We start from the raw sequence: 27,730 nt of genomic DNA on the forward strand, positions 1-27,730 counted from the left end.
TTCCAGGAAACGTGCGGCTGCTATGCTAATGGTTTTCGGGGGAAGCTGAGCGCGCAGGCGTGTTGCGGTGTGGGTGGATTTGGGGGCCCGCGTGAACAGGGCGGCGTTTCTATGGTTTCTCTTTAATACGCCACATGGATGTGGGCACATCGCATCTTCTGCTTTTGACGTATTTGATCGGATGATACGTTGCAGCAGCAAGCTACACCGAATCGGTCGTGGTCGAGTTTTGTTGATATATAAGGCCTCTCGCCGCTGAACAAGAGCCTCTTTGAAGCTTTTATGTAATGGTCCGCTCTGGCCAGGAATATTCTGGTCTCGTCTTATCGAAGAAAACGTTTTCCAGTCAAGACGTCACGTTTGGAAATGCGTCTTCCTCCTTGCATACAAGCTAAAGCCCAGCCCTGAGGATCATCTGTGAATAATATACCGCGTCTCTCCCACAGGTGTCTTGTACATAAAGGATGCCGATCTGCTGAAACAGCTGAGGCTGCCCACCTCCTTGAGCATTTCATTATTCTTACACCGAAGACAGATTTGAAGTTAATGTTTCGCCAGGAGGTTGGTGTCCTGTCCTTTATACCGTCTTGTTCGTACCTTTTCCAATACGAGCAGAGGAACATGTCTCGGTATAACATCTACAGTCTGCTGGACTGGATCTATGGAGGGGTGGACCCCATGTTTGAGGGCAACGGAGGGCCTGAGTGCGCAGCCTTCCTCTCTCCACAGCAGAGAATATTTGAGACTCTGATCATTGTGGTGTTTTCTATTCTGGAAGTGGTGGTGGCCATCAAGAAGCTCCATGTCCCTAAAGAGGTCAGAGATGTTGGGAAGGATGGCAGGAGGAGTAAGGAAGACAGCTGGGGCAAGAACCTGTTGCTTGTGGCTCTGTGCATGACTTTTGGTGTTGAGGTTGGGTTTAAGTTTGCCACCAAGACTGTGATCTACCTCCTCAATCCATGTCATGTGGTCACAATGGTGCAAGTAAGTATATTTATGATCAAATCATAAGCAGTTATTGTGGAGACGTGCTTCTGCTTTTATTGCAGATGATTTGGGCTGGTCACTGAAAGGTTGTAGGTTCAAAATCCCAAAGGGTTGGTTCATCCATCCACACTGTGACCTTAAACAAAACAATCAACTTCAGGTTAATTGAATGATCTGAACCCATATTTAGTGTGTCATAAGTTGCTTTGGGTAAACTAGTAAATGATTTGTAGTAGTAGCATTATATTCCCCTTTGGTTTCCAAGCTTTGAATGTCATTGCATGTACTGCTAATTTAAGAAAAGTGTTTTTATAATTTGCATACCACATAGCTTGGAGCATATCCGAACTTATAACCTTTGCAGTGCCTCTTTCTGGCTTTCCAAAAAGACAAAGGAAATGAGAGTTGTGAAATTTAAAAGTGAGATCAGTTCTGAAAAGGAGGAAGTATAATATACATTTTTGCACCGCTTATTTGCAGCTCACTGATTATAGAGGACAAAACATGTTTTAGAAGTTAGTTTTTATTATTTAATAATACATTCTTATTTTTAAACTGATATTTGTAGACAAATGTCTCAACTAATGAACCATGTAATGGAACAGGTTTTTCTGAATTTTTTTTTTACTTTCTAAAAATGTACATTTATTCACTTCAGAACTTAATTTGTGTAAACTCCGTCAGACACATTAAAAAGCATATTTTAATTTGTTCCATCCAACAACAGTCTAAAGTCTTCAGTTATGTAATAATGGTGTTCAGTAAAGGAGCTTAGTGAAAAAATAAATTCTCCATTTTTTTTTTTTTTTTTTCTTGGGTTAAGGTTATGAACAATCCAGTTCCTTAATTCTCTACCCTTCTTTTTAATATTAAACATATATAACCAATGTTCTTAGGTAAATCAGACATGATAGCGTGTAGTTCTGTTGATGTTTTAATATTTTAACAATAAATTGAAAAAAGAATAAGACATTTCTTTCAAAATTAACAAAAACCTTCACATGACAGTGTTAAAAACTGACGGAGTTGACAAAAACTGACTGTGTTCACAAAGGTCCAGCTGGGGCCAAATATACAGTGTATGTAAACAGAATCATGAAACAACATTAGGAATTCTCCATATGCAAAAAACATATTAAATCACATTATATAGACTTTTTGAGAGCACATGTCAACCATCAGACCTAAAACCTGATGGAGTTGATGTCTGACGGAGTTGACAAAATTGAATTTTTGTACAGTGGAGCAGTTTTGTTTTCTTTCTCAGTTGTATCTGCATTAATAAACATCAAAAATGCCAAGATTTATCCCACAACTATTTATAGAAACTATTACACCGGGATGACGGAGTTGACATGTTAAAGCTGTGACTGCAGAGACTTCAACATTGTTTGTATAAATTATAAAACAATATAAATCTTCCAGGACTATGTGTCCTACTGTGAGATCATCAATGAGCAGGAAAAAGGAAAAGGGTCCTCAGAGTTGAAGATAACCATGATATTGCCTGATTTATTCAGAATTATAAAAAATCCTGGCAGAGTTGACGCAAAGTGAGGACACAACTTTGATAGGCAATTTTTATGGAAAATATAATTCAAGACTTAATTTTTGTATTGTTTGATTTATTACAGATCTTTGCCTTTCAATTTAAATGTATATTTTTGAATTTGTCGCATTTTTAAACACTTTGTTTGGCAATTTTACATTGTGACCTCATGCTGAGGACAGGTTAAATTACATGTTTCTGAGTATAGAGCATGTTTGTAAAATAATACTAACAAAATTATTTAAAAATTAAAGCAATGAATGTCCGGAGTATCCAGATTTCCTTTAGATAACTTTTTAAGTACTATCTTTATTTTGATGAATTTATTTATTTTTAACATAAAGAGGGCTTTTGTGTGTAGGACATGTTTTGTCCCTTATCTCAGGAATCAGTGAGCTGTTCAAACTGGTGAAAAATGTTTTCATCAGAAATGTTTCACTTTAGATTTACCAGCTGAATGAAGAGGAATCTGTTTTGCATTTTACTTTTGTTTTGCTTTTTGCTTTTAAATCAGAAAGGATGAAACCTAATGCATCTGCTTAAAAGAAAATTTTAATGAAAAATTGCCTTAAATATTTTACTATGTAATAACTACTGTCTAAAAGTAATAAGGCACTCAAGACCTAACTATATTAGTGAATAATAGTCACTCGGCTGCACATTGTGCTTAACCACAGCCCTTAACTTTGACTACATTCACTGTATAACATTGCCTCTCCTTCCTTATTGTTACAATAATACTTTTTAAAGGCACAATATGTAATTTTTTTGGCACTAGAGGTTGTCTATTCAAAACAAAGGTGTAACTTCATGAAACTGAGATTGAGCGTAGAATCATGGGAGATGTCGTCTTCACCGCCGATGGAAAAGAATCCGATGGGACTCCGACATAAATCATGTTCATGGATGAGATTGTTAACGTTACTGTAGTATGAAGCAGAGCCATTCAGACTGAATATATACATATATATATATATATATATATATATATATTTTTTTTTTTTTATGTTATTGGAAAGAACTCTAACTATGTAACAAATTTAGTTACATTAATATAACTATATTAATTATATAACACGCATCTGAATACCTCTTAAGCAAACTAACCCTGGAACATGAGCTGCTCCGGAGCAGGTTATATTCAGAGAGTAAGTTGCTATGGGTTCTTGCATACCATTAAAATTACCTCCATTTTTGGAACTGTAAGTTGAGATTATCCACTTGCTTACTCTTAAACATACTCAGGTATGTCACATAACCTGCTTTCTGGAATACACCCCAGGTCTTGACCGCATTACAGTTCCATGTCACTTCTCTAAATTATTTCAGTTATCTCAATAGGTCCTCACAGCCTACAACCGCAAAAGAAACAAAACCCACAACGACACCGACCAAGCAAATAAATATAGTAAACAATAGGATACAAACGACAAATTATTGTCATGGTTTTTGCCACAAAATACATTTTATTGTGTCATGAAAGTGCATACTCTCCCCCGCGCTCTCTCTCTCTCTCTCTTTCTTTCAAACGTACAAATGAACTGTATAGTACAGACACACACTTGCATAGAAACGTGTTGTCAGCGCTGCTCTGACGAATTAAATGTAGTTCCAAACGTAGGTTCGGGAGGAGCATAAACATTCAGTCCTGTCAATCATCATTACGAGCGTATATAAGCAGCAGTCACTGCGTCATCCCAGCGACAATTCTTCCAGCATCCCTCCTCCTCCCCATCTCCTCCTCTATTTCTCTTATTCTCTCTCTACGCAGTACTGTTATAGGGGGGATTTAACTCGGAGCTCAAGCCGAGCCTCGGGTTCGAGCCTCCTTCGAGGACAGCAAGCCAAGTTTGTTTTACCATTAACCATTCAGACTGAATGGGCGGGCGAACTCGTGAATCAGTAAGATAGTTTAGGAACTTAAAAGCTACATGACATTTCTCACCAGCAAAGTAATAACTGTGTGGTTCTTGAGGTAGATAAGCTTATAGCTTCGCTATTAGTAGAGACACTGCTGCCGTGAGAGAGACACAGACTCAGCTAGAATAATTCACATATGCTTATTTTCTCTCTCTCTCTCTCTCTCTCTCTCTCTCTCTCTCTCTCTCTCTCTCTCTCTCTCTCTCTCACAACTGTGCTAATAACTGTATCAACTGTATTATTCCTGACAAATGTCTTGAAATACAACATCTGAATGGTGTCTTGAGGTGTGGTAACCATAGTATAAGCGGAATAATTGACTCCGGTCCATTGAATTATTAGAAAATAATGCATTACCACCTCGGGTGTGCATTATTTACTAATAATTCAATGGTCCGTCATCAATTATTCCTTACATATTACATAGCGTATTAAGTGTTTCCATGGTTTCTACAAAATAAAAAAAAAATCGAGGAAATCGAGAGTATGATGTCATTGATAGGTGATGCATAGACACGGTCCGTGTCCTGGTTAAAATTGCTTATTTCTCTGGATTTAAACATTCTTGGAAACATTTGGGATAATGTAAGTACACAAGTCAACAAAATATAGAACACTGTTCTAGTGGTTTTTGTATATTTTAATCCAAAAATCTTACTTATTGTGGTTACACTTTGATTTTTTTTTTTTTATCTAAAAACTTTATGGTGACACAAAGGCTCATGTCCATGTTATTTGTGATTGATTTTTGCCTATATATTGATTGATTTTTGCTATCAACAGTGATGTGTGGAGGTGGACATATTAGTCCAAATCAGCCTCGCCTCAGAGATTTACAATCCAATGTGATGTCATCTACAGGCCTACATTTATAGGCTCCCAGCACAAAACATTCAGAACATTTTGACTGTAGCTCTCTTTGAACTGAGCTTTGCAGCAGTCCTTGAAATAGAAATACTTGAAATAGAAAACAATACTTGAAATAGAAATTGTGTGGCACAATACCCTGTAGTTACACACCCATGTAACTGGCCCAAATTTGTATATAGTTTTAAAATATTAATTGTGATGGCCCAACCAGATGGACATTACTGTTGAAATAAACCTTTGTGATGGCTAAAGCCTTCCTGCAAAGTTCAGCTTCAACCCTAATCAAACAAACCTGAATCGGCTAGTTAAGATTTCCATAAACATTTTGATTACAGAGGGGTGTGTTACTGAAGATTGGTCAACCCTAATTTAAATGATCTTGCGGTGTGACTAATGCAATTTAAAAAGAACAGATATTCTATGAAGTTGCACAATTAATTTTACACAGTGGGCTAATAATTACTTATACTGAATATAATATTAAAATAAACAAATGCTAAATTAATTGAACTAAAACTGAAATGGTAATATTTATTTGCATGTTATGTGACCATTAACCAACATTAGAGAACGGTGAACATGCGAATGTGTTATTAAATTTATCGAAATATTAACTTAAGATCTCCAGACTTTAAGTAAATATTTAACGTCTTTGGGCTGCAGCTGACCTAGTTTAAACCTCATGTGCTGTTTGTTTAGGGCAGGGGTCTCCAAACTCTGTCCTTGAAAGCCACTGTCCTGCAGAGTTTAGCTCCAACCCCAGTTAAACACACCTAAACCAGCTAATCAAGGTCTAATTAGGCATACTAGAAACTTCCAGTCAGGTGTGTTGAGGCAAGTTGGAGAGCAGCGGAACTTTTATTATGCCGCAGACAAGTGCTTTCGCTTCTTCTGGTCATGAGTATGTGAGATAATGCAGCACTGTTTGTCATATTAGATACATTTGAGTACCTTGAAAGTTGTTATAACGTTACTCTGTGCGTTCGCTCGGCGGCTGCTATGAGACACTCGTTGCACACTACAGTAAGCTAGATCGATATTAGGCATGGTAAAACATGGTACTCATGGTAAATCAGGAAAATGAGTTTTAAACAATAAGACTTACTGTGTTGAGCTATATAACATGATAGTGTTTTCACGGTACCAAAATTCCAGTAGTCGGTACCAATACCAGTAAAATTTTATGGTTCTCGGTACCAATTTTGGTACCACGGGAAAATCTGTTGGAACTATTTTACTATTTTATTTAACTAGCCTATTTTTAAAAACATTAAATATGATGGTAATCATACATATAAATATTTGGAGTGTGTGTGTGTGTGTACCTCAATGAAATACATTTTGAAATATTTAAAAATAGGCCTACAGTAAATAAACAAATGCTCAAACATCCATTTTGAAACAGACGTGTGTGTTTATTTTAGCTATTTCTTCAGTGAAAAGACACTACAGCCTGTAAAACTATTAAATAAATATCAGTAAATAATGGTAACCTAAATAATAAGAATGTTAAATATTATTCTAAAAAACATTAGTTTTTTTATTTCCACACAAAGATGCATCATATAGCCGCTCTGCGCTTTGAGAGGGATGAGGGACACGAGCAGGAAAGAGACCATCTCTCTTTAATAATATCTTCATGTTATCTCCTGATGTTACAAGCAACTGACACTTGTTGTAAAAGGTCTGAAGAGCGAGTTTTATCTTCAGACATTCAGGCTGTGTTTGATTTAGCGCTGCCAGAGAAAGCGAAAGTAAAAATCACCAGCGTGTGTGAAACGCGCTATACAAATAAACTTGACGCGCCTTATAAAGTCTAATAACAAGCACAAACTGTGTTAAATAGAAATTGAAGTGCAAGCAAAAAGGTTTCTGTCCTACAGTGTTTTTTCTACTTTACCACAGTAAAGAATGCGAATAGCCTATAATAGGCCTAAAAGCGAATGAAAGGAAGAAACGATCATAATCTCCTGCGTGAGTGAAGATTTGGGAAAAAGAAACAGATTTCATGTTCAGTGGAATAACTAATGAAATATTATTAAATTCTCTGATAATCGGGTGACCAGATCACGATTCACAAAACAGAATACAAACCCGACATAGCTTAAATGTATGGACTCGCGTACCTCTCTCATTCGGCATGAACCAAAATGTTTCCATGGCTGCGATGTCACATTTAATTGCTAACCTATTAGCCTATTTCTTCTGTAAACAAAGCTTTGTGCTTCACCTGTGTCATATTCACGTAAAATACTGGCACAGCCCTATCAGTGGGTACCGAATATACCCGGATACTCTGTACTCCTGGTACTACAGAAATCCTGGTATCGTCACATTTTCAAAATTTCAGTACCGACTTGGTACTGAAGTACTGGTACTTTTGACAACACTATAACATGATTAGTTTTCTGTCGATGTATGTATCCAAACGGTTGCTCACCTCTCTAATAAAACACATAATATATTAAAGCGTCTTTGGTGTTTCCATAGTTTCTACAAAATAAAAGCGGAAATCGAGGGTAACGTGGGTATGATGTCATTGATAGGCGACGCATGGACACAGTCCGTGTCCTGGTTAAAATTGCTTATTTCTCTGGATTTAAACATTAAAGGAAACATTTGGGATAATGTAAGTACACATGTCAACAAAATATATAACATTGTTCTAGAGGTTTTTGGATATTTTAATCTAAAAATATTACATATTGTGCCTTTAACATAGTAAAAAAAAAATTGCTGCCATCTACTGGAAAACTAACACTTTTAAATTAAAAATAACATATTTCAAATGCAGCTAGACTGACTCAATGACTAGACTACTAGATAGAATGACTAGATTACTCAATGGCTAATATACCATTCCCTAGTTTTTCATTTAGATTTGTTTAGACATTATAAAATCATAATTATAACAATAAAAACAACTTTTTGTCAACGTTTAGTATTTTTTGTATTGTAGTATCATTTGGAATTATCTCACAATATTACAGTCAAACCTAAACATGGGGTGTGTCAAGTCACCTTTATTTATATAGTGCTGTTTACAATACAGATTGTTTCAAAGCAGCTTTACAGTGATAACAGGAAAGTTATGCAACAAAGCTTGTTTTGGCTGTACTGCAGCTCTAGAAGAAAATAGTGTCATTGTCCAGCTTAAGTAAGTTCAGTATTGATTCATTCCATTGTAAAAATCATTAGTTATTAATTTAGTTCATTTATCTATATTATAACAGTGATGTCATCGTCCAGCTCAGTTCAGTTCTCATACAATGGTGTCAATGCAGACAGATCAGTAATCTTGTTGAATATTAAGTGTGTTTCAATCAGCTCCCTATAGATCAGTAGTCAGGGCACTGATCAGGGTGTCGGCCATTTTAAGGGCTGTCTCAATTGCAAAACCCTTCCAGTGTGCTGAAATGTTGCGCCCTAAAAAAAAACAAAAAAACAGGGAGTATCAGTGCTGGGTTTTGTTTGTTTGTTTGTTTGTTTTTGTGTAGAGATAGCAAGTGTCCACCAAATAACCAAGTATACTGTATTTTTTAAATACAGTAATGCTATTAATAAATTGGTAATAAGCAATAATAGCTACCTAAACATATATTTTTATCTCTAGTTTTTTTTATTTATTTTTTTTTATATGAGGTTAACAATTCTGTAATTATGAAAACAAATTGTTACTGAAACCTTTTCTATACTAAAACTTAGGGTACACGATATATCGGCCACCATATCGGTATCATCCGATATATTTTCATTTTTAATATTATAGTTATCGGCCTGATAAGAAAATTTGTCTGATATATTAAAGCCGATAAATAATGGATTATTTCCTCCAGCTGAGACACTTCAGATGCGCACTAGCGTTCACCATGATGGTTTTCAATTGCTTGAAATATGATTGGAGTTACTTCAAAAAGGAAAATACATTTAAGTGCAACATGTACAACGCAAGTCTGTCATATAGGCTACATGAAATTATAATGAGAACATTATAATTGTGTGTTTGGGACATGGCTTTTAATAAGGGTGAGACCTATTATTTTTGTAATCAGGTTCTCAAAAATTATATAAAAATTTGATTTAGATCTATCGGCCAATATATCGGTTATCAGCTTTCAAATATAAATAATTATCGGGTATCGGTATCGGCCAAAATTTTCATATTAGTATATCACTAAACTTTTTAACACATGCCACATGGAAAAATATGCAAACAGTTTTCAGTGATGCAAACAAATAGTTATGCTAAAATATGTATCATTACTAAAACATTTTAATAAATGAAAAATGCCACAAGCAAACTTTTGGAACATCTTGATACTTTTTGCAAGAGAAGCAAATCGCACAGATTACAAAGCTAGTGTAATGACACAGTTTTTAGGAAATTTAATGGACAAATGAGAAGCACCATCAAATTATTAATTAAGTGTTCCTTAATTTTATATCATCAGCTATATCAGGTGTAAATATTTCATATATTACCCAGTCCTACTCAGACATGAGCATTTTCAATGACTGGTTTATGAAAATGTTCTTGTCTTCTAGGTGAGGCTTTCTTGTATATTGAGCAACTAGATCAAGAAATCCTTGTTGCATTTGTGCAGCCCAGCCCCAGTTGCCCGTCTCTCACTGCAGGCTATGATGCCACTGTACCAGACCTCCAGTATTTAAACACAGCATGTGTTCTCAAACGCAGCATCTCATAAGTAATTCCATGGTTCCACTTATGTCAATAAACTTATTTGTACAAGTCTAACAGTATTTGTACAAGGTCACAGTCTTATCATCTGGTAAATAATAAAGCTAGTACAGTGGAGAATTGTAAACAGACTCATGGAAAATGCACACTAATTATTTGAGTGCAAAACCAGTAATATATGGGTCAATGATGTGACGGGTCATTTATTTGTCCAAAGGCCTTAATAATAATAAAAAACAAATATGACATCCAAAGCATGTAAGGTAGTTCAATTAAATCTCTTTTATTGAATCCAAAAGGTTTTAATTATATTTTGCTACATAATGGCATTTTAAAGATTTTGAAATGTCAAAAGGTCATTCGGTTTAACCGTCCAAAGGCCAATACAGCCATTTCATTTGTGATTAAAATATCTTAAAATGTAATAAATGTATATATTTTTTATTCTGGCATGATTTTATAACATCATATATCAACATAGTGCAAAATCGTATTAAAATTATGTGTAGAAGTCATTGCTTTGTTATGAGAGAGAATGTCCGGAAAAATTAATTTCATTAATATCATTCGGAGTATCCAATATAAAGGGACCATTTTGGATCAAGTCATGCGGTCAATATCATGTGACAGGATGTGACATCATTCAGACACCTGCAAAGGACCACATGGTCGTGAAGCAAAGTAACTAACTCTCTTTTAACTATTTGAAAAATTAATGTTTTCACTTGCTCATACGCATGTCCCGAAACATCAGGTCATTCGGTACAACCGCTATAAAACATGGGAAATGTTGTAATATTTTAAAAACTTGTACTAAATATAAAATGTTTAATTGTCCTTTTGCTAGCTAGCTATATATCAGCCTGTTAGCATTGTTTGAAAATATCGTCATTCGGTAAAACCGAAATTTTGGTTAAACCGAATGACTTTTTTGGTGACAAATTTTGTCCATCTTGTAAAAAATGACAAAAGCAGTGTTAATTGATTATAAAAGCCACATAATCTCATTAACACTTAATAAAACTTCTAAATTAATTATATCTCTCTTATGTTTTTTTACACTTTTAAAAACTTTATTCGTCAGTGACCCATATACAAGGAGTTATGGGGAAAGTAACTTGCATTATAAATCCTTCTGTGCATACTGAATGTAACTCAAACATTGTAGACTGTAGCAATAGCAAACTTTTAATTTGAATTACCTCCTTCCTGCAAACCTTATTCATGATGTTTTGTGAAAAACAAAGCAATCCAATTTTTTTTTTTTTTTTTTTGGACTGTGTAATTGCACCAGATGTAAAGCAGAATTATGTTAGCCTCAATAAATGCCAAAAAAATAAATAAAAATGGAGCAGGCGTAGCATTAAGAAGACACAGATGTACAGTAGATGCCTACAAGGACTATAGATAATTGCTTTATTGTATTTATTTATTTATTTTTGATGAGATCAGTATGGTGTACAGCATTAGCCAGCCGGCAGAATTTGTCCATCTATTCAGTTAAAAAAAAACCTCAAAACAAACTAAAAAGATTATAAAACTGGTTTGTTGACTAGATATCCTGAAATTTGTGTGATTTGAATGTCAGTGTCATGACCAGTTTATTTGAATATGTGCAAACAATGTTGATGTTTCAGAGCTTGGATGAAGGAGAAGATTAGAAGTGAATAGTGACAAGAATGTTCTCAATAGCCCTGATTTACATTCACTTTCATTTCATGTACATTCTGCTAAATTCATTTTTTGTGTTCTGGGGGAGAAAAATAAACAACAACAAAACATGGTTTGAAACGTTACTAGGGTGAGAAAATCATGTTTCTGATGTATGAGACATGTATGATTGCTTTTTTTTTTAGTGCTGTAGGGCTGGGTATTGACACAAATTTCACAATTCCATTCAATTTCCATTCACAAGCTTGCAATTTGATTCTGATTAAATTTGATTCAATTATTTTGGATATATCAGTGCATGGCAAATTTTCTCAATGGAAAAAAAAAAAAAAAATCATTCAACTAATGCTGTCAGTACATGAGAGTCAGTACTGCATTACCATAATATTGAAGGTTAAAATTAACTAATTTATATACAAACACTTAAATTACACTCAAGGAAGTTTTTTATAATAACAAAGTTATAATACTAACTTTACAATTACATAATCATATTTCTACTCCAATTTGTTTTTTTTTTAAACAAAAATTTAAATGGTGGTTGTCATAAAAACTTGATGAATTTATTCAAACATGAACATTTAAAAATTATAATGAATATGTAATATTGTGCATATATTTAGCAAAATGCTCTTCTAGAGTTATTTTTTTTCTTGCTGACTAATGAGTTTATGGTCACTGAATATGGTTTTCCTGAGGAAATGTGATATTAGACATTCTTTACAAGCTGTTTTATTGACGTCTTTCCGCGGTTGAAACACTGATCGAGTGATTATATGAGACATGATACTGATTTCGGTAAGTTGTACTCTATCTTTCAACATACTTTTTCATGTTTATTTTGCGCTACAGCGATCATCACGCCACATTAAACAGCGCCAAAAACACATTTATTTTTTTGAATTTAGTAATAAAATGGACATAATTTGAAATCTGTGACTTCTGTTTCATATCAAAAGTAACAAAGCACAAAGATCATTGCGATTTATTGGATGGGGAGGCACGCTACTCTGTTCCGTTCATTCATCAGCTGCAAACAGGAAAGACATAATCGATTCTTGGGATTTAAGAATCGATATCTGTTCGTAAAAATGAGAATCGATTAAAATCGAGAAATCTATATATTTTTAGCCCTATTTTTTTAGCCCTAATAAACTGTATGAAATATTTTAGTAACTAATCTAGGTGTGACTCACTTTGCTACTTCCTTTTTTTTTTTTAATTCATAACTAACAGATGTCTTCAGAGTTATGATATGTTGTTTCATTAGTGGTCAAAAGAACAACTTGCACATTACACTAATCACTGTTACATGTTGAGACATAGTGAAAAGAGGTTATTTACACGTAATCAGGATACGTTCAAATAACTATTAAGTATAAAGGCCTGTTTTCCTTTAAAGCTGTTCGGGGATTTGAGACATTCAAGAAACTGAGGCATACATAGAAACACCCCTGCATTGTGTCAGCAAATTTTGCGGGGGCAAACACGCAAAATCGAGTCCAAATTGAGCTTAGACTATCATTGAATTAAATAAGCAAATTTCAAAGGAACTGTAAAAAACTTTGTTTTATGATCATCTTAATTGCAGTATTGCTGTAACAGTGTTATCCAACGTGTTCACTCCATCTCAGGATGAGCGTATTACATAAGAAACTCAAAGCGGTATCATCCTGTTGCGTGACGTCAGATTGTGCTCTAGTTTGACTCACCTGGGATGATGACATCTGCTGACAGGCTTCAACTTCCTTCCTTCCTGTGTCATCCTCCCAAACTGCTCTTCATATCCAAAGAGAGAAATGCTGGCTACCCTCCCAACATACTAACCAATGTCAATCTGTGATCTCATGGCCATCCTTAGTCGCCTGAAAGAAAAGACTGCATGGACCACATTCTCATAGTGTTCATAACCAACAAAACCGTAAACAAATGTCTCTATAGTTTTAAACTTTGACATTTATTTTAATATTTATCTGAAGTTTATAAATAAAATATCTGAAATAATTCTTAAAAAGATGCTGCTCAGTTACTAATGCAAATTTTATTTTCTAGATCTGTCATTTTAACAGTTTATGCTGTTGTTCAACTGGTGTGTTTGCATTGCTACATAGAAAATAAGTAAAATAAAGATGTTCAGCGAATTTATAGGTTCATTCTGCCATAATCGAAGTGCCACATAATCCAGTAGTTCTGAAACCAACCCTGAACTGGTTCAAAATGGTGTCCTTATCTTCAGGCATCCATTTTTCTGTAGCAAAATGTCTCTCTGATTAACACACAGCCACTAAAAATGTGCTGATAAGAGCTTGTTCTGATAAGATAAGCACAACTTGGTCCATGGTTCAAAGATTGCCTTTATCTATTTATCTATATCTGCTTTGTGTGAAAGAGTAAGTTATTGAGCTTTATCACTTCCTCTCTTGCAGATCTTCCTGCTTGCATGTCCCCCCTGTAAAACTGCCATGGTTATCTTTAGGTAAGTACTCAGAAAGAGGCTACATTGCAGAGAGCTGTGAGCTTTCTTTGTCACATTCACTCTTGGACTTGTGCAATTTGAGTCTAGTAGCTTCTGTAGTGTTTGGCCTCTCCAGCTTATGAGTAATTCAAACCTGTGCTGTTCTTAAAATAGCCTTTGAAACTTTCAACACCTTTTTTCGTGAATGCTTGTGATACTCATTAGATATCAATGTCAGAATGAAACCATATCTCTTATGTATTGATAACTGTGGTGGCGGCAGACTATACTTTTAGAGTACGTTTACACGGCAACGATGTACTAAAAACGGTTTTCGTGTACAGATGACAATGTCGTCAAAATGATCCCCCTTCATACGGATCCTCGAAAACGACTAAAAACGCTGTATTATGCATGCCAGGCCTGAAGTTGGCGATGTCACTTTGTAAGGAAACAGTACACCCCTATCCAACTTTTTCCTAAACCATGATGCTTTGCGCAAATTATGGGAGTAAATTCCATTAAACTGTAAACTATCAGCGAAAGGTTAATTCAAACTGGGTACAATGAGATGAAATTATTCTACACACCCTTCAACCATCAAACATTAAAATGACATTTAAAAGCATTAAGAAATTACTGCAACAGACCATGAATAACCCCTGATTATTTCCGCGGCAATATTACGGATGTGTTAAATATCACTGCAGTAATATATGTCTGTGTTGTTTCACAATGCCTTAATCAAAAATGTTCATTAAAGGTTCACTTCAGAATTAAAATTTGCTGATAATTTACTCACCCCCATGTCTTCAAAGATGTTTATATCTTTCTTTCTTCAGTCGAAAAGAAATTAAGGTTTTTGAGGAAAACATTCCAGGATTTTTCTCCATATAGTGGACTTCAACAGGGACCAACGGGTTGAAGGTCCAAATGTCAGTTTCAGTGCAGCTTCAAAGAGCTCTACACGACCCTAGACGAGGAATAAGGATCTTATCTAGAGAAACCATCTGTAATTTTCTAAAGAAAAAAAAAAAAATTTATATACTTTTTTTTACCGCAAATGCTCGTCTTGCACTGCTCTGAGATGCGCCACGCATTACATAATCACGTTGGGAAGGTCACACGTGATGTAGACGGAAGTAACAAGCGTTTACAAAGTGAACGTTTACAAAAAAAAGGTAAAACAATGATGTTGGAGGAGAAAATGAGATTGAGTTTTTTGCCCTACCGCGTCACATGTGACCTTCTCGTTTTCCTCAGAAACCTTAATTTCTTTTCGACTGAAGAAAGAAAGACATAAACATCTTGAAAGACATGGGGGTGAGTAAATTATCAGGAAATTTTAATTCTGAAGTGAACTAATCCTTTAACTGGAACATTGAGTGATGATATTTCAAAGTGATTTTTGTCATTTCGTTGTGAGTGCAAGACAGCAGAAATGACTGGCTGTGTTAATTTTGTGGCCATTTGTCAGCCATGTCACGTCTGATGTGGACGGACAAAATGCTTGTTGCTGGAATCGTATCACATGGTGTTTGGATAGGACACAATGTAATGTAATATTGCATAAAGCGATATATAAATAAACATGACGTGATAATCAACATTGTACCAGAAGTGCTGTCCATTGAGCCTAACTTGTATTTAATTCCTTTAATTTCACCTCATGTTTACCGAGTCACCTCAAATAGTGAGTAATTTCTTATATATATCACATCATAAACATAAACAATTGTAAAACCTTTGTTAACAGAGAGACGTTAATATCCCTGTTTTGACTTTTCATTATAACTGACACGGTGGTGCCAAATTCCTCACAGGAGCTTCTAATGTCCTGAATGTGAGACATGCTGTACTGGTACTGTCAGCAGATGGCAATAAATAATAAATAAGCTCAGAGATGACCTGAATTTTGGATTAGTCACATTATAAATTGATTTCTTTCAAAATAGATCACACAAGCTTCAATCTAGTCCCTTTTCCCTGTGCTTTTCTGCATTTTAATGTGGAAACCAATAGCTATTGGAACCATTTGCTTCTTTAGTGACGGTTGTGGCTGAACATTTCAAAATAGATTGTTACCCTCAACTCTTGGGTGAGTGTTAAAGCAATTCAGCATTAATTCACCAAAACAACCATCAAGAAACTCTACTAGGTCACAGATTATTGTGTGTATTTGCATGTAAACGAGTGGTCCTGACATCACATGCCTGTTAGCTTGCATTTCCAATGAGTGCTAATGAGGAAGCTTTGAGCACAGTAATGCCGTTGTTGCTTCGGGATCCTTTTGTAATAGCGTGAATAGTTTTGGACTGGCATATGGAACTGACTTGAACTCAACACCAGAGATGTTGTTCATGTCCGTAATGCGGTTTCAAGAAAGAGTTTGAACCAAAATCCAACTAAAAATGTAAACAATAAGTAATATTACTGCTTTAATATTTAATAATATTACTAAATTATAGAGATGATTTTTTTCATGGCCGATTCCAATTGCCATTTTTTATTTTTTTTTACAAGGAAATGGGCCAATTCCTTTTTTAAGCAAATATATTTGTTTATTTGCTCTATTACAGGCCAAACTGACCTTATGTATCTGTAATGTTTTTCTGATAGGACCTGACTGTCTTAAGAAACGTTTCGATGTCCAGTCAACTGGTGCATCTCTGCTGAATTACTTTTCTCTATACACATTTAAAGCAAATGGGGTAAACCTACATGCTGGCTTTTGGAGCAAACTCAAAAGCAAAGACCAGGAGATTTGGGTATTGTTTTAGCAGGATTCTTTATTGATTCTTCATTGTGCGGTTTCACCTGCGGTCATCAAGTCTAACTAAGGGAAGCATACACTGTATTTTATAGGCATTCAATTGGCAGTGTTTAAAGGTGTTGTTCTTACATAGACCCTCAGACGTGACCACTTAACCACAGCATTTGTATTCCCACAGTCCCCCTTTGAGAGTTCTAATAACTCCTCACACAATGCAAATTTAAGTCCATTTGCCTATGTTTTTTTTTACATAAGCCCCATCTTACAGTCGTGTATTTTTAAATAGTTACAGGCACATATAACTTATTCTGTGTCACAAATAGGGTGACCACCTGGCTGTTGATCTGTTGCAGGACAGTAGATGTGATTTTGCGGGACAATGCGGGACACGTGTGAGACAGATAAATTTACTACTATTATGCAATGTAAATATTGATTTAAATTCGTTGGCAAACTTGACATATATGCACCGATTAATATTTATGCCGGGGTGCACTATAATGTTGCGCTTCTGGCAACATTAAATCCTTGAGAGAAGACTATTCTAGATTGACGAGTGCACATGCAGGAGGACAAAGTTTGAGCACGCACATGTAATTATTAAGCGAGAGAGGGCGCGCGTCCAGTTTTGTGAGAGAAGGGAATCCGCTTGTGAGCGGAGAGCTTCCTGTTCGCACATTTGATGCGCTCTTGCTCTACAATAATGCGCTCTCGATATTACAATAACGCCATAGAAACCACCTTAAACGAACTATTAATGTGAGAAGAAAGTCGTGTCTAAAAGTTGCAATCTATTTTTTTTATTGGTTAAAATGAATGGAGAATATCTCGTGTTTTTCCGTAAGTTCTCGACCATTTCCGTGAGTGCCGCTCGAGCATCCACGGGATCGGCGCACGTTTTGTTCGTTGGAAATATTTGCCATCAGGATGGATAATTACATGCTTGAAATCATCAGTTTGGGCAGCTTTAAGCAGCTCTTGAGGTTCTTATCCAGTATGTGAGATGAAATCTTTGCTGGTGTAGCTGTGAAAAAAGATAATAATACAGAAATGCGGGACACTACTTGCGTCTTGCGGGATGCGGGACAAAGCTCCCAATTTTGAGACTGTCCCGCAAAATGCGGGACGGGTGGTCACCCTAGTCACAGACTTTGTTAAAGGAGACCTGATATCGTCGATATGCGATAATATCATTATATTGCTTAGCTGTAGTCTGCACAGATCACTAAACCTCTCTTTCTTGCCACAATAACGTATTCAACCTTCCCTGGCAAAGCAGAGGTTAAATCTTATTTGTTAACGTGTACTGTTATTGCTGTTAAACCTTCTCTGGCAAAGCAGAGGATCTATCTATCGATCTTAATCACCATTTCTCATTTCATACCACCATCTTGAATATATTTTTAGGTGATTTTTTTTTTTTTTTTTTTTTTTTTTTTTTGTATTTTTATTTATATCACAGAGTATTGTGGGATTGCCTTCTCTGTGCAAGATGCATATTTTGCTGCTTCAAGGCAGCATAATTGTGCTGGCAAGTAGGGCTGGGTATCAATACAGATGTCCCGATTCAATTCCGATTCACAAGATCTCAGTTTGATTTGATTCTCGATTCAATTCTTGATTTTCGATTCAGTGAATTCAATTATTCAATTGTCACTGGCCCCACCACAAAAATTATAACAAATGAATAAAATAGTTATTGTTTTTCTTGTTTTTGACCCATGTATCATTGTATTGTAATAAATAAGGTAATGACATCCAAAATTTTAGATATCAGTGAAATTTAACAATTCTCAATTCAAATTTCAATACCACAGCTAATACTACTAACTAATATAATTTTCAAAGATTATTAAAGACAAGTAAACAGTCATTAATAAAAAAGAACAAAATAATTCAACTACAAGCAATAGCACAAATAAATACAACAGAACAAATGATCAGTGCTTTTAAAGTTTTTCAGGTAGGTTCTCGTGTACAGCAATTGAATAAAGTAATCAAATGTAAAATAACACTGCATATAATCTTTACAAATTAAATAAAGGTTAATCCTTACAAAAAAGTTATTCAGTGAAGAGCAGTGAGCGATTTCTTTGTTATTTGTAGCAGCAGGAATATTAGGCTGCTGTCACTTTAAGAGCTGCACGGATCCAATATAATGATGCACATGCATTGTCTTTCTCTATTGTTTACTGTTTACTTAAGCCATACATGACTATGTTTACTAGGATACTCACCAATGTGGGCATTGTGAGGTAAATTTGTCAGTTTAAGCGAAAGGAGGCATGAAAGAATTCATTTTATTATTTGCACGCTGTCTGAGATGTGTTTAGAGTTGTTTTAGATATAGTGTAGCTTTGAGCTTTCTACTGTGATTTTTAAACAATCTTTTCTGTTTTGAAGACTTCAGGTCCACATGCTGAATGGAGCCCTTCTAGCTCTTCTCTTCCCAGTAGTCAACACTAGACTGGTGAGTATTTTCATGGTAATAATGTAAACCAAGTAAAGTTCTTAAATAAAGTTACCAAGTTAATTAAAATTATACTATAGTAGTGGTTAAAAACACTGCAATTGTCAAGTATTCTTCACCGTAGACTGTAGCGTGATGATGCTGAGTAGTGACGTAATGTATGTTTTAGTGCGCATGTGTAATCTGCCAACTGGTAATGTAAGGTGTCTTTAAAATGTATGCGCCAGATTGGCTTTTGATATTGGCATTTGATTTCAATGCACATGCACAAGCTACTTTTTCTAACATTTTAGACATAAATGGGAGATTTGAGTGATAATGAGTGTTAATAATGTTCAGAAGCAGTTCTGAGATTACTGGTAAAACCTCTTTCAGTAGCTTAGTGGATAAAGGATCCAGCATACATACAATGTTTTGTTTGCTTTTTCTGTCCTATAGCATCAAATCAGCTGAAGTTGTTCACTAGAGATGCTATGAGACAAAATCTAAGATTCTTTCTGATTGTCTCAATTTTATTGTTGAAGAAATTCATTAAGGTATTACTACTGTGCTGTGAGGAAGTATCTTGTTCTCTTTATACTTTGTTTCTTATCAATCTGGCCACTGTATTCAATTTCCTGAGATTGTTTTTGTTATTTTCTATGAGAAATATGCAGCTTTCACAGTTTTGAGGAAACATGTAGCTGGAAACATGCCCCTTGAATGTCCCTTTCGAATACTTCCAAATTTGTGATCTTCAACCTGCTTTCTTAAAGGGATAGTTCACCCAAAAATAAAAATTCTGTCATCATTTACTCACCCTCAAGTTGTTCCACACCTGTATAAATTTCTTTGTTCTGTTGAACACAAAAAAAGATCTTTTTTATCCCTTAAAACTCATCTGTGATCACCAAAATGACATATTTAAATGTTTTTTCCTGTGAAAAAAAAATTCTTCATGCCTTAAAATAGCTTGAATGTAACTCTGCACCCTTTGCCTCATTTAATATACACGGATCAATGAATACGCTCGCTCGCGCCAGCTCAGAGATCCACTCGGTCAACTTACTGAGGTAAACTCTGCACAATGGTATCGCTTTTTACAACATCAGACACATAACGGTAATTAATATGATTAGCCTTTGCTTGACTATGTTATCAAACAGCTAATAATGTGTTGCAAATGTTACACAAACCATGTTCCCATTCGCCATCAAAGGAGAAAATACTCATCAGTGAGGTAGACTGATGAATTTGCACATGGTTAAAGCATATGAAAAACACCACATAGACATATAAACAACATTAAAACTTGATTTTCACCACAGGGGGACTTTAAAGAATGTTGGTAACCAGACAGTTGATGGCACCCATTTACTTCCATAGTTGGAAAAAAAAATACTATGGAAGTCAATGAGTGCTGTCAACTGTCTGGTTACCAACATTCGTTAAAATATCTTCTTTTGTGTTCAACAGAAGAAAGAAACTCATACAGGTTTGGAACAACATTAGGGTGAGTAAGTGATGACAAAATTAATTTTTTGGTGAACCAACCAACCAACCCTTTCTTCAAACAGAGGGGTGCAACACTATCCAGAGTGTTGGAGAAGACTTTATTCATAGTTTTTATGCTTACATGAAGTTCTTCAGAGCTTTTGGGCAGCGTACAGTAAAAAGCACACTTCCAGCACTGTAATATTTCACTGTCAGAGAGGTGGAATCTAGTGTATTTACTGCCACTGCCTTGTGTTGGCGGTGATAGGTATTTTGGTTGACTACCTACTGTAGGCTAAATCGGTGCTGTATGTTTGGCAATGGGGGCTGATCACATGTTTGCAGCTATTGTGGGCTAAGGCCACCAAATGGTAGCAGGAAGTGTGACTGTTATTGTTGTTCTAGAGCCGCCAGGTGGCGATGGCACCGTAGTGCTTGATCCTGTCATCACTGCTGGCATCGATAGTAAATTTTTAATGGTTTAGCTGTTTGTTCAGATGCTTATTGCATAATATAGTAGTTATAGTGAAACATGCTGACACAAATTAAGACTAAAATGCAAGGATCTCTGTATGTTTTGCAATCTAAAGTAAACATACTTTTTTCCCCATCACAGCTTCCATTTGAAAAGGAGATCTATTATATTCAGCACTCCATGCTGTATCTTGTGCCAGTCTACCTCTTCAGAAAAGGAGGTGAGTTTCTGAAGTTTGGTCAAACAGTGGTTCTGGGGCTTTTACCCCACATGATTCCATTGCACCACAATGTCATTTTAGCTTTCCTGTTGGTACTTTTCAGTTGAAAAACGAGTTATGTAAATAAATATACTATTGAAATCAGTAGCACGTTATTTATAGAGCTCTTAACAACTGCAGATCTCAGCCGGTTTTCTCTTTCGTGACCACACACACCAAAAAAAAACCTATTCTATTTCTATCTCTTTCACTATTCCTTTGTCTGTGCTTTCATTATTTCTTAAGCCCTCCCTTATTCTAGCTTGTACTATCCTGAACGATGGCTGAAACTGTATTACTAGCATTTCTCATGTTTATTGCCTCTTTAAGATCAATTGCTCTGGATAAAAGCATCTGCTAAATGAATAAATGTAATTGTAACTGATATGACAATTTTGAAACGACAGTTATGTTGACGTCAGACTTGGCACTTCATGTGCCCAGAGTAAAGGATACATGAGTGAAGCAATGACGCTCAGAGAGAAATAAGTAAACCTATAGTGTCACCTAATGTTCAGACAGCACAACTACAGCTCCACATTGGCCTAAAAGAACAGAATAAGAACAAAGATCAGCATTTCTAGATTTTATTTATTTATTTTTGGTTGGGTAATTATGAGGATATGCCCTTAGTAACAAAATGTGTGTTTGAACAAAGTGCAGAGAAAAGAAGAAAATTAAGAGCTCAGGAAAAAACCCTTTTGGAAACGCTATATTTAAGAGCTCAGAGATCTTTCTGTGACCAAACTGAACAAAGCAAAAAATAATGTTTGCATTTACTGCTAATTTGTAACATATTTAGAGATTAGAAGTTTAGGATAATTAATCATTTAATATATTATCAAGGGAGGTAAATGTAGACATTTGCTAATTAAGTTATAGTATTTATTAGCCTGTAGGTTATGATGTATAATATATATGTTTGAGATGCACTTGTAATTTATGAAAATAATATATAATAATTCCCTGAATTTTAATAAATATTAAATTAAATAATGAAAACTTGACCTTCTGGCCCAATTCTGTTGGGGAATTAAAGGGATAGTTCACCCAAAAATGAAAATTATCCCATATTTACTCACCCTCAAGCCATTCTAGGTGTATATGACTATCATCTTTCAGACGAACACAATCAGATTTATATTAAAAAATATCCTGGCTCTTCCAAACTTTATAATGGTAGTGAATGGGGGGTGAGATTTTGAAGCCCAATAAAGCACATCCATCCATCATAAAAGTAATCCATACAGCTCCAGTGCGTTAATAAAGGCCTTCTGAAGTGAAGCGATGGGTTTTTGTAAGAAAAATATCCATATTTAAAACTAATTAACTATAATAACTAGCTTCTGGCAGACTGCTGTTCGCATTGATTTGCGGCGGAAGAGGAACGTCTGACCTGACCCATAACGCAATAACAAACGCGGAAGCTCTGAGGATAGAGCAAAACAAAACACCGGTCACAAAGTAAGTCTAAAATGAGAATTTTTAAAGAGGAATGTCGGAGGATTTCAATATGAGAGAAGAGGAGCTTGAGTTTGTTGCACAGCCCTATTTGTTTGAACCACTAGAGGCGTCTAAGCTTACGATACTGCTACATCCTGCGTCATACATTGCTTCAGGGGTTACTCTTATGGCACAGTATGTGTACAGTCATCTGGTGGAAGCTAGTTATTTTACATCATAAAGTTTTAAATATGGATATTCTTATAAAAACCCAGCGCTTCGCTTCAGAAGGCCTTTATTAACCCCCTGGAGCCGTGTGGATTACTTATGATGGATAGATGCATTTTTTGGGCTTCAAAATCTTGCCCCCCATTCACTACCATTTAAAGCTTGGAAGAGCCAGAATATTTTTAATTATCTCCAGTTGTGTTTGTCTGAAAGAAGAAAGTCATTTACACCTAGGATATCTTGAGGGTGAGTAAATCAAGGGATAATTTAGATTTTTGGATTGAACTATCCCTTTAACCTCACTTTTACTTTTCACTTCAAAATAAAACAGTATTTATTACCATCTTACCCTGTAATCCCTTCTTCTTCTTTTTTTTTTTTTTTGAAGGACAAGTTGAAATTCTGTGTGGTAACAGATGTTGTCCGCACAGCTTAACTTGTACTGAACCCAGAGTATTCCTTCAGGTCATGAAAATAAATGATCCAGCATCCAAATAAACATACTACCCTGACTTGGAGAGATCTGGACTTTACATGCATCTTTAACCACTGTGTCATGTGTCTTGTTTGCCAGGTGTGTATAAGCCAGAGCCACTTGGTGACATGTGGTGGGCGCTGCTGTCCACGGGAATCCTCTTCCTCTACCACTTTTTATTCCTCCAGGGCCTTGGCATGGTACGACAATCAAACGCTATAAATGTTGTATAGTAGATTATGACTATGTTAAATATGGAATACTAGCTTAACTACTTACTGAATACATAGATACACTGTATGCTTCCAACTGTTTTTAAGTAAGTGAAACAGCTGACATTATTCCACAACATTCCACTGCATTGTCACATGACCTCATCACATTATGTGTTTAATTCAGTAAGTGGTTATTTTGCATTTTTAATCCAATATTGTGTCAAAATGTCAACTTCTGGCAGTCTAATCAAAAGAGTCAAGAAATATATATCAATTCATCACACTTCAAGTGGAAAATCAAGTCAGATGCATTGCATTAGGGGATACAATATTCAGTGCAGTGTGCTCTGTTGTATACTGTTCATTTTAATAAATGTAGTAGATCATCTTGGTATTTTATGTATGACAGTTTGCATACTGCGCATAATTTACATACTGTATGTTAGTATAGTATAGGTCTGAATATACTCTTCACTACTGAAGTATCAGGCACAGCACAACAAGGAAACTCTTATTAAGAAATGACTTCGAGTATATAAGCTGAAAATGTCCTTAAATATAACAGTAATGTCATAAATTTCAAGGCCCAGAAAGGTAGTAAAGACATTGTTAAAATAGTCCACGTGACAACAGTGGTTCAGTCTTAATGTTATGAAGCAACAAGAACGTAAACAGTGTAGGACGCTGACAGGGAAGAGAAGGAAATGTTGAATAAAGTCATTATTTTGGTTTTGTTTTTGCACACAAAAAGTATTCTTGTCGCTTCATAATATTAAGGTTGAACCACTGTAGTTTAAAGTTTAATAGTTTAGAGTTCAACAGAGAAATGTATGCATAATTCAAATTTTTTAAACCAATTCCAGATCAACCTAGGCATTGTACTGAACACCACAGGACTGTGTAATGTTGAACTTTCACCTGTGCATTCATGTGTACCTTAATAGGTACGTTTGTATACCTTGTTGTGTCACAAACAGCACTCATTGGTTCTGTTAGTGGAAATGGAGAGGATCTCCATTTTGTGCCATCTTCTGTGAAGATATGTCCTTCCTTTGAGGAAAAACTTGTTTTTCCTGGGAGTCCTATGGAATTTACGATCATTCACACTTGTTGATAAGAATGAGGGAGAACAAAGCAGTTCCTGTGATTAGGGTGGTCACTCTGTTGATAGACAGTTTTAAAACCTAAAACCGTTTCACTAATGGCTGCTACAAACCTTTATAACAATCCGCATCTCATCACATCATCACACCATTTCCACCTGCATTATTGTCAATGGACGGTCGCTAACTTTGACAAGAAAATTAACTTTAAAATATGTCAATATTTCGCAATATTTAGCCTTACTTAATACCCTGATAAAGGCTAGAGCTTAAGTTATTTTACGCTACTATTTCAAGCTTCTGCTATTCAAACATGGGAGTGTGATAAAGGACTATAGCGCCCCTTGTGGCAGTGTTGGAAATGCAATTCATGTTTGCACTGCATTATGAATTGCATCCTAGTACATTTCATAAAATAAAGCATGAAATTGAGCAAATTCTGCTAGAATAATTTGCGTTAATATACATCCATATGTTTGTATATGTATGTTTTGTGCCTTAAGCTGCTTTTCCACCGAAATTACCCGGAACAATTTGTCCCAGGAACTTTTTTTTCCTATGAAATTTTTTCCCCCAGACCTGTTGCTGTCTGCATTTCCATCACGGTCTAAAGTACCGTGAGGATTAAGACTTTCCAGTTCCAGCTGGATTTCGTCCTCCGAATACACGCTTAATAAAGCCTGAACCTCATCGTTGGTCCATCTCCATTGTTGATTTGAATAGCAAACAACTCTTGCTGCACACACCGCAACAGGCTTTTAAAAATACTGCGTGAACTCAACCAATCAGCATGTTAAGTGCACAAGTCTCACCCCCGAAAGTTCCTGAACTTTGAAAAAGTACTACCCCGAGAGTAGGTACTTTCTGAGGGGGAAATTTTTACCTATAACTTCATTTAGACCCTGGTTCCTGTGGTCGAAACACACCCCAAAGTCCCTAGTTTCTGGGGAAAGTTCCTGCGGTGGAAACACGGCTTTAGTTATTGTGGCCTTATTCTAACTCAGTCTTGCATTTTGTTTCCCACCAGTTGACAGAAGTGAATTTGAACAACATGCTGTGTCCTGCTGTGTCTGACCCCTTTTATGGACCATGGTACCGAGTATGGGCAACGGGCCACCAGACTGCCTTGACTTTACTCCACGGCAAGGCTCTGACCATCCTCTCGCAGCACACTGCTCCCACATGCCGGTATTTACTGGATATAGCACGTCTACGCAACAAGAAGGTGGATTAGTGTTTTTATCAGCAGTCGTACATGGACAAATCCTCATGCTCCTGAACTGAAACTTGTCTAGCATCCTAGATAAAAGCCTAACTTTTAGTACATACCTTTATTTTCCTATTTGTTGTTGTTTGGTCCAAACCTGGTTTCTCAAAGCTGGATCGAAAGATTTTTACACCGGTCCTGTTTTTGCAGGACTCAAGCAACATTAACCTTGCCTTTTTCTTTTTAGTTCGAATGTTTAGCAAAATGAAGATTCAGTGAACTCGCAACAGACGTAACCTTTTTTCTCATGTTGCCTTCTTTAGTTACGCTCATCGAACAGTGAAATGGGGCCAACCCAGTTCCTTTTACTCTGCTGAATAGCTATTGCGTGGTTATAAACACTGCAGTTCCTCGCGCCTTGCGTCCTGGCAATGCAGTTTTAAAAGATTGTCTCAAAATTACACTTTGTTATTATTGTTGACCTGTTACAGAAAGCATAAATGTGGTGGTACTGTATGTCTAGGAGATTTTCCAGGGCATTTCCAATCCCCTGGCAGTATCTTTCTTTGATACCGTTATGTAAATAGTCAGAACTCTACATTCTAAGCTGAAGCCATTAGCTGAAGGTGTCCATTTGATTCCATTAGCCACATGCTACTGATGATGTTATTCAAGGGAAATGACAGCATTGTATCATAGCGAATTGACTGTTGTTTGTAGATTTTTATTTTTATTTTAACTGATACTTCTTTAGATGTTTCTTACTGGGCCAGTTAACACGATTAAAACTTGTTTTTACAGTCTCAACATTTAGCTAAACACAGTTATCTATAAATTGTTCAATTCAGTTCAGCAGAAATTTATTTTATAAACAACTAAATCGATTAAACTTGAGAATGGCTGTTTCAGACTTGCATTAAAGTGTTTACCTTATACTGTACATGAATGACTGTGTTTACCTTATTCATGAAAACAATGTACAAAAAAACAGTTTTGAAACAAGCCCAATATATAGCCAAATGAATTTGGAGATGACCATTAGGAGGTTCTATTGGTCCCAGAAAAACTGCTCAGCACTTGAAGTGTATTCCGTCATTTCCACATCAAAGATCCAAGCATAAAATCTAAGTTTGGGAAGCAGTTTGTGGCTGTTGAGGTAATGTAAGAAATACTAGTTGCAGTCTAATGATTTATGTGATCACTCTCATTTCAATGTATGTAACTTGACCGAAAGGGAAAACTTAGTTCTGATCTCAATTTTGTACATATGTTTTTATGAAATATGGTCTATATTAAAGGTCTTCTCCAATGTGTAGCATCCATGAGGATTGTCTTGATTTCTCATCTGTACATCAAAAGTTCTTCTGTGAAGCATAAATAATAATGCATTTTATTTATAATGTGCTTTTCTTAAACCCAAAGCGCTACTTTGGACACTTTGGACAATACAACAACTAA

The 27,730-nt window shown here is 35.7% G+C and overlaps 1 protein-coding gene and 1 long non-coding RNA gene across 3 annotated transcripts in view; both read left to right on the plus strand.

The window, feature by feature from the left end:
- On the plus strand, positions 1-27,590 carry LOC127504110 (transmembrane protein 164). 2 transcript variants are annotated; one of them, XM_051878546.1, is made up of 6 exons: positions 1-984; positions 14,123-14,172; positions 19,328-19,394; positions 21,484-21,562; positions 23,847-23,947; positions 26,093-27,590. In XM_051878546.1, exons 1-6 carry the CDS (start codon positions 547-549, stop codon positions 26,297-26,299), a joined length of 942 nt encoding a protein of 313 aa, XP_051734506.1. In that variant the 5' UTR covers positions 1-546; the 3' UTR covers positions 26,300-27,590. The 2 variants fall into 2 exon arrangements, with proteins under 2 accessions (XP_051734506.1, XP_051734507.1); XM_051878547.1 differs by lacking the exon at positions 14,123-14,172 and having other exon boundaries at positions 741-984.
- LOC127504122 (uncharacterized) overlaps positions 1-27,730 on the plus strand; it is a 1,137,365-nt gene that overhangs the window by 995,641 nt on the left and 113,994 nt on the right. The window lies entirely within an intron of this gene.

This window comes from Ctenopharyngodon idella, chromosome 21 (assembly GCF_019924925.1).
Source record: "Ctenopharyngodon idella isolate HZGC_01 chromosome 21, HZGC01, whole genome shotgun sequence".
Lineage (NCBI taxonomy): Eukaryota > Metazoa > Chordata > Actinopteri > Cypriniformes > Xenocyprididae > Ctenopharyngodon > Ctenopharyngodon idella.

Bases quoted from the DNA above. Each gene is read 5' to 3' on its own strand.
- LOC127504110 (XM_051878546.1), top strand. From the start codon at position 547: ATGTTTCGCCAGGAGGTTGGTGTCCTGTCCTTTATACCGTCTTGTTCG. The intron at 14,173-19,327 runs GTAAGTACTCAG...TCTGTTTTGAAG, and splicing joins ACTGCCATGGTTATCTTTAG to ACTTCAGGTCCACATGCTGA. The intron at 21,563-23,846 runs GTGAGTTTCTGA...CTTGTTTGCCAG, and splicing joins CTACCTCTTCAGAAAAGGAG to GTGTGTATAAGCCAGAGCCA.